This window comes from Lepisosteus platostomus, chromosome 10 (genome assembly GCF_059453375.1).
Source record: "Lepisosteus platostomus isolate fLepPlt1 chromosome 10, fLepPlt1.hap1, whole genome shotgun sequence".
Taxonomy (NCBI): domain Eukaryota; kingdom Metazoa; phylum Chordata; class Actinopteri; order Semionotiformes; family Lepisosteidae; genus Lepisosteus; species Lepisosteus platostomus.
The window spans coordinates 23,305,601-23,318,749 of NC_142620.1; the positions used below are offsets into that span (position 1 = coordinate 23,305,601).

At 36.3% G+C, this 13,149-nt stretch overlaps 1 protein-coding gene across 2 annotated transcripts in view; it reads left to right on the forward strand.

Moving 5' to 3' along the window:
• slc24a4b (solute carrier family 24 member 4b) overlaps positions 1–13,149 on the forward strand; it is a 158,899-nt gene that overhangs the window by 142,405 nt on the left and 3,345 nt on the right. Inside the window, exons 8-13 of one of the 2 annotated variants that reach the window (XM_088648850.1) lie at positions 990–1,015; positions 1,147–1,200; positions 1,467–1,555; positions 10,407–10,576; positions 11,680–11,824; positions 12,806–12,972. In XM_088648850.1, the coding sequence (XP_088504976.1) occupies positions 990–1,015; positions 1,147–1,200; positions 1,467–1,555; positions 10,407–10,576; positions 11,680–11,824; positions 12,806–12,972 (651 nt within the window). Of the gene's footprint in view, positions 1–989; positions 1,016–1,146; positions 1,201–1,466; positions 1,613–10,406; positions 10,577–11,679; positions 11,825–12,805; positions 12,973–13,149 lie in introns of both variants that reach the window. The other variant, XM_088648849.1, reaches the window with a different exon arrangement.

Consider the following 13,149-nt stretch of genomic DNA (forward strand, 5'->3'; position numbering starts at 1 on the left):
TTAGAAAAATCAAGGTTGAAGAATAGGCCTGGATACTATTAAATCTACTTCCGTTTAAAAAGTCTTCAAGAAAAATTTGTAGCAATGCAGAGGGAACATGTGTTGACTTCTGACCTTTTAGGATGCTGTTTGGGCAGGTATGGAAGTAATGCTATGAAAACACCCCTACTCTTGAAATGAGGAAAAGTGAAACATCAGATTCATAGGGTGCCTTTGTAGAATTCGTAGAATGAAACTCACAGCCCACTGAGGTGGTGCTTCTTTTCTGGGATTTTATTTGTTCATTGTACATTATGACACTTTATAAAATTGTTTCTGGACTATTCATTAGTAGTTTTTTATATAAAAGGGAAAATCTTCAGGGTTTCTCCTTTATGCCCACATGAAGCTGCTACAATGAGCACGCCTCTCCACTCCTCCCTCAGCTGTTGTGTGCTCTTCTCTGTTATACTGTAAGTTAAAGTTATTTCCCAGATGTATTGGCCTTTCTGTGAAGCCGTGCTGTCTGAATTGGTCACTTTTATTTTATCATCAATGTTAGTTTCTGTAATTTAAGTTGCTTGTGTCATTAAGTTAAAGATTATTTGTTTATTTCACAGCGCAATCCTGTTTCAAGCCCTAAATAAAAAATGTTCAGAAAGGGTAATTAATTAATGGCACACACCATTCTTTAAATATAAATTTGACTAAAACTGTCACATCACAATGACCACATTCACAGTGAAGCACCTTTGGCTATAGTTTACATACACAGACAAAATTACTTAAGTGGCTAGAGGTACTGTTGTGTACATGCAGGTGAATGCTTACTATGGGTCTCATATTTAAAAAAAATCATTTTAACAATGTTACTGAGCTGCTGTTTTTTAATTTTGCCTCATTTGAGAGAAATAAATGGGAAATAGAGATGTATCTCCATCACTTAAAGGAGTCTGTCACTTCAGAGTGTCCATTCAAATTCTAATGTTGGATTTCTGTTTCTTTTCTAGTTCATTTATGATGACAAAATAGTCTGGTAAGTCACTGTTTTTTTTATTTGATAACCAAGGCCCACCCTACAATCTCTTTTGAAGGGTCCCCCAGCTGTTATTTATTTTTCCTGCATTCTCAACAGCACTTGTTTGACCTGATCTTTTTTTTTACCAGGTGGGAGAGCCTTATTCTCATCATCATGTATGCTGGCTACATCATGATCATGAAGTGAGTTGTTTTACTTTCCTCTAAATGTCAGTCTAAAGCTAGATGAGTCCAGACCTTTGCAACCTGCTTTTCATATTGATGTCTCAAGGATGGACGGAAAATGTTGAGGTGTTTGGAAAAGTGCACCATAGATTGTAAACAAGACACTATTTCAGGCCATGGACTTAACCTTCAAGAGATTAAGCAGACACTTTTTGAACAGCCTGATAGGAGGCTTTGGCATGGGAAGGAGTTAAATTCCTGTTTTTTTATTATTTCTCATGCAGATTTAACACAAGTATGCAGAATTACTTCACAGGCAAAGTGGACAAGAATGTAGCCAATGGTAACACAATGAGCAGCGAACTGGAGGATGGTAATACTTGTTATGACATTAGGTGGGATGACCCATCAGTGCCATTGCTGAGGCAAGGTAAGGTTAATCAGACAGGCTGATTTTTGTTCGTCAGACAAATTCTCAATTAGTTGTTGGCACAGCTACAAGGGCTTTAAGGTTGTAGAGTGGAGGAGGATAGTGTTGTGGGAAATTGGCATTCCAGAAGCAAGGCTGTGTAAGTTTTCATGTTTGAGGAGGTACTGTACCTGTGGTGAAATTTATCCAGCAGCATGAGCTTAGGAAATTGCACCACAGTTTCTGCTCTCAGCAGCGGGTCACCTAATTTATTATTAGACTATGATTAACAAAAAGTGAAGGCAAACACAATAATTATGCCAGGTGTTAGTTGTTTTATTTTTAGGATGATTCCCGTTAGACTGCTTTATACTGCTGGATAAATTTCATTTTCTATTGTTTGGTGTGATAACACAGGGTAAGGTAAATTGTTACTACCTTCAAACTGTTTTGAGTTTCTTAATATGCCACAAATGACTTGCTTTTGTTAGAAAAATAGCTTGAATATCTTTCAAAACTTCCCTTAAAATTCCACATTTTTCAAAAGAAATATAAAATTAGTTCCACTCTTTCTGATACTCCTTTGAAGGACATTTAAATAAAACCAGTTATTTCTCCTTAACGCTAGAAGGGAAAGGAGGACCATGAAGCAGAGGTGAGTTGTTCATTCCTGTACATAAAGAAGAATTTGCTAAATTCTGTTCTTATTAAAAATCTTACCAGTACAATATATTTAGTGTTTCTCTTTTGAGTACAAAGAATTTAAAGTTGATGCATTTAACTGATAAACAATTTAAGTATGTACAGATAATTTTTAATAAGGCACTGTGTGATTTTCAGGGTATATCATGCTGTTTTGGAATTATTGGAAATTATAGAAGGAAAATGGTGGAAAGGCTTTGTCCTTTCTGCTGCCTGTTGCGTTATGGGTTATTAATTAATGAAAATAACAAATGGGATCATAGGGCACAGTAGAGGCCACAGATTCTGATAACAGTGCTTGAGAGGAGACCCGTTGATCACAGTGAAACAAATTTCAAACTTTTTCTGTTTAAAATATGGGGACTCCTTAGTGATTCAGACAGTTAAGATGCTCTTTTGCATTTATCCTCAATGGCCCAGAAGTCTTCAGTTCAAGCCATATCCATTACCGTATGTTGTAAGGATTCTTCAAGGGCAGGTGGGCAGGTCAACTAGGGCTTTCAGTGTAACAGCTAGTCCAGGGAATTGCTTGGGTGCCGTGAGTCTTGGGGTGACACAAAGGAGAGACTCATAGCTCCTCTTGACTGTGTTAACTCTCGTGCAAGACACTGTGGAGTTTGCAGGGTATTCAAAGATGAAGGTCCATTTGTTTCCACTGCAGAGAGTTGTAGTTGTTGTGCTGGTCCATTGATAAGACTTCTGTAGTTCATCTAATTTTCTGTGTATTGAAGTAGACTTCAATTGTACCATTTAATTAGAATATACTGTATACATTATTTATTCAAAAACATTCAGCTTCTCAGAGATGAGAATAAGATTATGAACATTCATAAGTGTATATCCCCTTTGTTATGCCAAACAAATTTCCTAATCTGGGGCTATTTCTTCTTTATGCTGTATTTCACCTTTCTATTCAGAGGGAAATACAGTGCATTTGCCTGCCTAAATAAGATCTGAACAATAAAGAAAATGCTATATGGTATGGAATAATTTTCACAGACAAATATTTGTATTTGTTTACATTTTCTTACAAATGTCATATAATCAGTAATGTAATCTTGGTCACTGTTACACTGGGTATTTCTTATTTTGCATAAACATTCAAGGAAAATATTTTTGTAATTATTCATGTAGCTGAGGAGAATGGTAATCAAACACTATAAAATAATGTGGAAGAGACAGTCAAGTTTAAGCCAGAAGGCTTACCTAAGGGAAGAACTTTGCAGCAAAAAAAACTTCTCACAATAATTTAGGGATATTATTCTCTCCAACTGTTTGCCTAACTAACATTTGATTCCAGGAAGACACTTTGCCATACAATACATCTGCAGGAGTATACTGTATATCAAAAGTAACAGAAACATTACCAATTAACAATGTTAACCATTACAGAAGACTAGATAAAGCAACTCTAGTCCAAGAAATACACAATGCACTGTGTACAGTATGAACACCAAAATCTGACCAAATTCTCACATTCTGTTCAGAAGCCTTCACACACAATCTCGCTTCACTGTGCTTCATTGACAGGGACTTCTAGATTGCCCGAGTCACAAACATTTTTGGGTTGGTGCCAAATGTCTCGCTATTTGATCCCAGATGGGCTCAATGGGAAAAAGAGACTTGCAAATAAATTAGAACCTGCCCCAGTTTTCACAGTTAGTTGTTTAAAAGCTCGCAGTCATACAGTAACACCTTAATGTAGCAATAACTATTTGTTATATACTATACACATCCTACTCTGCACATTCAAAGCAAAAATCAAATAAATATATCATTAATATTAAAAAAGAAAAATGGACAACTTATGAATGCAGAATTGTGTACAGTAAACACCTTGCTGTGGCAAATCTAAATTTATTTATGTGCACAAAATTATTTTGAAGGACCACACAGTTGTGCGGTCCCTGTATGAATGGTTGAGATGGAAGAAAATGTGTATCAGTCAACAAAATCCTGATCTCTTCACAAAGCTGGCTTGTGTGGCACAATGGAAAACCCACTCTTTGTAATCGACTTAGTAACAAAGTACATGAGTGATCCTGCAAAAATGTGGCAAAAACTGGAAGTTTTTGGTCTAAAGGCCAAGCATTACATTTGATGCACATCCAATATGACACATCAATGTTGCACATTTAATTTGGTGGCAGTAGCATCCTGTTGTGGGGATCCTTCTCTTTAGCAGACAGAAAAGCTTGATAGAAGTGAAGGAAAAATGGATTGATCAAAGTACAGAAAATACAAGAGGAAAACCTGTTTCAGTTTGCCAAAAACTTAAAGCTGGGGTGAAAATTCTCCTTTCTGCAAGATATTTATCAAAGGTTAAAAGCTACACTGGAGTGGCTTAAGAATAAGAAAGTGAATGTGCTTAAGTGACCTAGTAAAAGTTCTCACTTGAATTTGAGGAAAACGCATGTCCACAAAAGATTGATAAGCTTATGGACTTGAGTGAGCTTGAGCAAATCTATTAAGAAGGATATGCAAATATTGCACCAAGGCAGTGTGTAAAGCTGATAGAGGCCACCTCAAAAAGAGTTTGTGTAATTATTATCAAGGGTGCTTTCACCAACTAATAGTTATAAATATCTATGCAATCAACATATTCCAGTTTTCTGTTTTCTTTTTGTTGACATTTAATGTAGCTTACAGTATCTTGTGAATAAAATGAATTTAAAAAGGTGTATGCCTTCTACAAAATGGGACGACATAGGAGTGCTCTGAATACTTGTAATGTACATTTGAAGAACACATGGTGCAGCCACACTTAGGGACCCAGATACCCTGGAAACAATATTTCCTCAATATAATTCTGTTTCATCATCAATAAAGAGGGAAGCTTGATGGTGCTATCTGCAGAATGACTCATATACACTCCTGACAGGAGAAATTGAGATTAATTTGCTTTGTGATTTTGTGGTGTATGTGTTTCTTCCATAACCAGTTCTTGGTATTTCTTCCACAGTGCCATTGACTCTGTACTGTGTAGGTTACTGAAGACTCCATGAAATTTGAAACTTTCAGTTCTCAAACTGAGAGTTCTACACAAAGACCTTGAACATTGTGGTAGAAATGGTCCTGCTGGAGTTTTAGCAACCTCAGCTGACCACTCTCCTGTGACATAAGTAAATGTAATAAAATATAGATTACTAAAACACTTGTCTGCACCAAGGAATATTATCCTACTCCTGCTCAAGTTAAAGTTAATGTACTGTATATGCTATGAGCTCTTAATATTTCACAAGCACCCTGTTTCAAGTAATGTAGTCCATTGTGATACCCCTAAATTATTGCGAGCAGTATGATTTTGCTACACTGTGGATAATCCAGTCTTTGCCACCACATTTTTTTTACTTTGCACAGACTTTCTGGATTTGTTTAGATTGTTGCAGAATGTTTTGTAAAACTTTACAGGTCATACTGTATGAGTGAACCTGGTTTAATTCAGGGTTGGAAAGTGTGTATAAAATGGTATACACATCACTGTACTGTATCTTGAGTGTTGACGTTACTTGTAATGTTTTTCTTTCTGTCTTTTTGTGTTGTACTCTCTGTATTTCTTCCCTTTTCCATCTGGTTTTTATGCTTATTCTTTTCCTTGCTCCTTGTAGCTTTGCCACTCTTCAGAGGGGTAAAAATATAGAAATTGTGACTGTTTTCTTTTCTCTTATTTCACATAAAGACACCACCTCTGCCTCTGAACAATTCTCTCACTAACCTTTTACTGATGCCTGTCTGTTTAGCCTTACTAAAACTGCTGTTGCTTACATGTCCCAATCGTTGTGTGTATTGTTTTGTGATTTACCGTGCAATATCTTCTTCTTTCCTTCTACATAAACAGATGTGTAAGACCAGTTTTAAATGTTTTTAGATGATGTGCATGGATAATGAGTATTTAAAATGCATATTGGAAAATATTGATTTTTTCCTTTTGACTACAAAGTGTAGGTTTTTATCAGAAAGGTCTGGGAGCAGCATGAAATATTAGTCAATTTTCCACAACAGAAACAATGCAGCCTTGTGTAATAAACATTGATTTTTTTATGTCTTTTACTAAATTCTGAATGCTTTTAAAAGCGAATTTAAATTGCAAAGTATTACTCTATCCTTATAAAAGCACTTCTTCTGTGCAGGGAAAATGGGACTTCATTTTAGGTTGCTCCTTTGACCCAGGTCCAGTGTACTGAATCTGATTAGTTTGTCGAAAAGAAAGGTTTCCAATCATTCATGGAATTTAAGCCCACACCCAATTTTAGCTGCAGGTTGCAATTCATATTTACAATATCAAAAATCATATTTACAATAAATGCATTTTGATGCTTGTTTGGGAATGTAATTCACTATCTGGCAGCCATTTTTCTAAACACTTGAATGACGCTTGTGTTTATTGACACCCAGATACTCAGTGTTAATGGCATGCACACATTTTATATAAGATTGTTTTACCTTTAATACATTTTAATATTTTGGTATCAGTTAGCTTTAAAATTAAACTCGGAAAATCAGAAAATACTTTTTATTAAATTGGGGATTTTCTGGGCTTCCCTAAATGGGTGATAAATTTAAATCAAAGTATTAACAAAGCATCTCTCTATCTTAGTAATACATTTTGCTTTCTTAAATACTTTGCACAGAAATACTGTATATTGCAGTTACTGCATAATTTCCCAGAAAACCTCCAACTGTTGATTTTTTTATTCTGATAAAGGGATACAGTTTGTTTCAGCCTGCTCTCCAAAAAATAGATGTTCAGCATAGACTCTACTGCACCATATCCATTGGGGAGATGTGCAGGTTTCTAATTATTGGTGACTAGAGGGTGGAAATTGAATTTTACATGTTTTACAGAAGATGGGGGTTAGTTCAGACCACAAAGTGCCTTTGATTGTGATTGTTGATTGTGGGTACAACTGTGCATTTGTGTACGACTGTGTAGAAGAATCTACATTCTTCATTAGGAAAATGCTTCAGGATTTTGCACAGCAGTGTAGCTTTACTGCAGTTCTGCCTGTGCAGGTTCCAAGGAGCTGTTATACAAAATCAACCTGTGAGGATTGATATTGTGCCAGACTCTTATTTTCAACTCAGAATACATGCAGAAAAAAATATTTATGGGTGTTTTGATGAATGAAAAGAACAGATTGCAGAATTTCTCAGGGATACACAGGAATGACCCAGCAGAGCTCCACCTTAAGCATAATGAAGTGTCGGAAGTGTGTCCTGTCACATATCTGGCTGAGCAGTTACAGTATTTCTGTGAGACTCCTAAAACTGGAAAGAGATGTCAAGTTCTTTTTCAGTGTGTAACTGCTATTCCCCTTCAAATACAAATATTTAAGCATGAATAAGTTGTATTTGTAAAACATTGTCAATTTTAGAAATACATTTAGCCGTAGTAGCGGTAGATTAGCTTGTACTAACAATCCAGTTAGGTCCTGTAGAATAAGTAGTTCAGATAAAGAAATTCAGTAGTTTTTCCCTTTCACAAGTCCTGTTTACTAATCACTTCCTGCACATTTCCCCCTTGATCTATACATTGCATTTTTCAGATGTTGAATAGCTGCAGGCTGGATGTTCTTAATCTTATATATTTTAAGGATTAGTTGCCCTCTAGTGAGAAGATCTAAAGTGAGTGGACATGTATTTTTAGGTTGTCTAAGCTTAATGAAAATCAAAGTACAAATGTGTAGTTACTGTACATGAATGCGCAGCCAGTGTCTTTTGTACCAATATACCTGCAATAGATAAGACTGGCAAAACAACACAGCTGAAATTTCAAAGCATCCACTTTGTTTATAAAAAAAATGTAAGCTAAGTGGGAGTTTACAAAAACAGAAATGCCACCTCAGTAACAGTTCCCAAACAAATGGACTTCATTAATGCTTTTGCAGAGCCCAGTGCACAGTTTATGTGACAAGGTGCATCTTTTTATTAAGTGGTCTGTTATGAAAATGTAAAATAGTACTGTGGTCATACATATTATATAAAATCAACAGATTTAGAGAGAAAGAGTCTGGGTCACTGCCCTCTCTGACTCCATGAAGTATTTATGTACATATTCCCCCATCACACTCCTTTTTTGTAACTTCTTGCATTAGTGTAAACAGTGTAAACTGCACATTCCCATTGGAATGGAGAGGATGGATGCTCTGTAAAAAGCATGTACTGTTAGCATATTCCATACTTTATTGGAATTTAAAAAAGAGCTTGGCCATCTGCATTCCTCCTCTTCTTAAATACAGAAAATATGTTGTGAAGAGCCTCAGAGCTCCCTTTGAGAATCGTAGGGTACATGCCTTCAGCTGCTCCTGCGTTATTCATCTTATGTTTGTAGAAGGAGGATAGTTTCCTTTGTATTAGAATAATTTAATTGTGATTAATTGTAATTCTGTACACCAGGCATGACAGCAGCATCTTCAAAAGTGAGGACTCCAGTGAAATACTGTAATATGTTAAGGAGTATTTGCAATTTTTTTATTTTATATAATCTCACTCTTAGAATTATACACTTACAGTATACACTTCACCACTTCTTTAATAATTCCTTTAATACTAACATTTTAGTGAGAAACAGCTGTTGGTTAGGCACTGCAGTTTTAGAAATGTTTCCTCCTTCTTAAAGATTTTGAACAAGTTTTTCTTTTTTAATCAGCATCGATATCGTCACATGGGAGCTATATTTTTCCCATTGGTGAACCACTCATCATGCTTCGAGTGTGGTTATCCGCTGGTGTCATGTGTGAGGTTTGTGCCTGTCCAGGATTTTCCCAGCCCCCTAAGCCACACAGCACCAAGACAGGAGAGCAAATCTTCTAAACCAAATGACCTGCCATGTGACCTTACACATTTCCAAAGGCTTTCAACTCCAGAGAGTTTTGTCACCACAAAAGACTCACACCAAATTAGCCTTGTTAGACTGAAGAACAGACAGGCTTCTATCTTATGAAAGGAACAATAGCGATACGTTTTGATGATCACTGTGTCCAATGTGGAGAGGTTGGTCTCTTTGTCTAGAGAGTTTAAACTTTGACTTTCATGTTCCTGGTCAGAGTCTGTGATTTGCTGATGAGTAAACTATTGTTCTCTTTAACTGAAATGTTGTTATCGGAGCCACTTTCATTTTTAATAGACATTATTTTTTGTTCACTTCTTTAAAAACAAACAGGAGACCAGTTCAATGAATTGTGTTTTGTGCTGTCTCCTGAAAGGTTGTGCAGTGCTTTTCACCAGTTGTCCATCTGTGGACTTGGCTGTGTTTTGTTCCAGCTGTTGAGAACTCAGGGCAGATTCAACAGTCTGCACTAATATGAGCTTTTTAATAATAAATAGAGCATATTAACAAGCTTTCCGTGTCCATGCCAGTACAGTAATAATGATTAAAAAGTGTGATTTAGAAACAGCAGCTGTTCAGAGCTGTTCATTTCCATTTACTTTGAAACAATTATACAGGTTGACCTAAGGACTAAGCTGGAATTTTATTTATTTGAAGTCAAGCAAAGAACATAAAAAACAGACAAGAGGGGGCTGTTTGACCCTTATAGTTCACTTGGTTTCTAATTGCTGAAATAATCCAAGAATCTTGAAGGTAGCTTTTCTAAACCCCTACAACCCTTTGTGTAAAGTAAATAAAGTGCCTCCTGTTCTCTATTTTAAATGTTCAATCCATTAGTTTCCACATTTGTCCTCTGGTTTGTATTTCATTATTTATTTTCTAGTTTGAAAGACCTCTGAAGGCTGATTTTAGTAGACTTTGTCAATGCCTTTGAGGACTTTGAATATTTGAATCAGGATCCTCTGACTCTGACTCTGTTCAAAACTAAAAAGAGAATAGCATCCACACCACTATTATAGAGGCCAAGACTCCTCTCAATTTACTTTTACAATCGGTTAAAATTAAAGCTCATTGAATTATTAGATATTGTTGATAGTCAGTTGTAGGACAAGGTTTAGCAATGCAGGATGTTCAGAATTATTTAAGTATTATTCTTGAATTGAGAACCCTCCTCCTCTGTAGATAATGTACTCTTCATGCTCCTTACCAAATAGCCTGTACTGTCTGTGGTTATTTGAAGATGAAATTTGACTTGAAGACTAACTCTGCCTTTATGCTTGTCAGTGAAAATGAGCAAGACCTACAGCAAGAATTCAGTGGTCATGGTGGACGAAATCATGTCCTCCAGTCCCCCCAAGTTCAGGTTCCCCGAGGCAGGCCTGCGGATCATGATCACCAATCACTTCGGCCCCAAGACAAGGTTGCGGATGGCCAGCAGGCTAATCATCAATGAGGTGCATATTCCTTTGTGATTTTGGAGCTCTCTGTGTTCCATCCAATTCATTATTTGATTTTCATAACCAAAAAGACAAAAGAGAAAAATATCTACAGCTTGATTCTCATGAATTTATAGTACACCTGGGTCTTTCAGCTCCCTGAGCAATATCACCTGAAAAATATTCTGTTCTTCTTTTTTTTGCTTATATATATTGTAAATGGGTAAGAACAATGCCGCTTATAAAACTGTTTTACAACAGCTAGCAAACAGACAGTATAGCAGAAAGACGGTCAACAATCCAGAGTATTTAGACATGTCCAGTCCATATTGTTAGGTGCTAGCAGCAACTGAGAATTCATGAAAGAGTGAATTAAGAGAAAGTTAAGAATGTATAATTTGTATGTAATATATAATGTTAGTGAAAATCTATTGAGTGAATTTCCATTAGAGTCTCAATATTTAAACTTTAATGGCGGTGAAAAACAAACCTTTCAGGAGGAGACATGCAGGAGAATTTTCATAGCATTTAGCTCAGGTGCAGACTTTATTTTACTTTATCCCTACCTAGAAGATCCATCAGATGGCAGTTCAGAGGTGCCTTTTGTAGTACATTGCCCTATATGAAACCCTTATTCCGCCCTTGCTACAACTGGGGTGTACATTTATCTTGTTGGAGGTGTGTTCCCTATACATCACTCATTGCATTTGCAATGAGGGATATGAGGGACTACAGTCCATTAAATTGTTTCTCCCTAAATGGCCTTTCCAGACTTACACAAAGAGCAGACATGATGTTCTGTCGTGCTGCCATCTGTGTCTATTCAGTGTCATGTTGTCTGTAAGATAGAAGAGGATTCGTAGCTCCAGAATAATCCTTTGCACCAAGACGTCATTCTGCTAATGCCCCTAATATAGGTTTCAGCTAAAATATTAAGCCCAATATGACAATGAGAATGCCAGCTGCTCATGTTACGCCTCTTTGACGTTGGCTTTCCCAGAGCGCCAAATCCATTAAAAAAAACGTTTCTGTGGAATTGAAAACTGTTCCACACATTTTCACCTTGTAAAGATGATTATATCAGGTTTTTTTCTGTTCTTTCTCTTGCTCTCTGTGAGCAGCGTCAAAGGTTGGTGCAGGCAGCCAATGGCGTGGACAGAGTTATTCTGGATGCCAAGCATGACAACATTGAGAACGGAAATGTTCCCGAGGACAAGCAGGGCGAGGAAGAAGAGTCCGATTTGTCATCTCCGTTTTCTGTTCCAAGTGAGAATCATTTGCTCTTCACTATTGGTCTTGCAAATCTGAGTCACATCCATGGTGAAATGATTTCATGAAGTATTATAGGTTTTCAGCCTTACATCTACTGTACAACACAGCTTCAGTGAAGTTTGAACTTTTTCTTTACTTTAGAACTTCAAGGTTCATCAATTATTTGTCGTAATATCCCAATGCATGTAATTCATCTATACTGCATGTGTGTTATGTGTCTGAATGTCACACCTCCTCTGGTTAAATACCTTGTGATTAAAATTAATTGGTTAATTAATCATTTAATTAATTAGCTAATTTACTACAAAATTTTAACTACTGCAGCCTGATAAAGATAGTTTCACATATCACTCTCTTTCCTTAATGCCCTTTTTATTTAAAAATACCTTCTGAATATTTTCCAGCACTAATTCTGAGCTTACAGTATATACTCTTACAGTATATCTTATGAAAAGAACTAGATATAACTCGTAATAGGATGTGTAATAAAATGGTTATTTTGAAATAGATTTAAGTCCATATTTAATACTCTTGCTAACAAAACAATGCATATACAACATACTGATGTAAGCACATATACAGTTGCAAGGCAAGAAAAAGTTTGTGAACCCTTTGGAATTACCTGGATTTCTGCATTAATTACTCATAAAAATGTGGTCTGATCTTTTAAATGATGTGTTTACATGATGTGTTCAGTACTGACAAGACGAAGTACAATTGTTTGTGTGTTATAAGTTTAAGCAGATTGTGTTTGTCTATTATTGTGACTTAGTTGAAGATCAGACTAAACTTTAATGAGTAATTAATGCAGAAATCCAGGTAATTCCAAAGACTTCACAAACTTTTTCTTGCAACTGTATAATAAATCAATTGATGGCATCTCATTTTTTAGAGGATGTGTTTTAGATTTTGATGTGTCTGAGATGGAAATGCAGACCTTTGTTTTTACCAGTGCATTTTTCTTTCTTCCTGCAGATGGCTGTATGGACACAACAAAGTGGCTTATCTCCTGGCCAGTGCTGCTTCTCCTGTATTTCACTGTCCCCAACTGCTCTAAGCCCAGATGGGAGAAATTCTTCATGCTGTCTTTCAGTCTGTCCACTCTGTGGATTGCTATCTTCTCTTACATCATGGTGTGGATGGTGAGTCAATGAACAAACTAAGGAGGTTTGAGAGTTCCTTGCTTTTTAAATGGTACTATCAATAAAACATGGCTAATGAATGTGAAGTGATTCCAGTTTGCCCCTTTTAATAATCAGTATTGACACTGTAAATTGAATGTCCATTAAGGTTTGCACATTTCAAAAGCAGTACTACTA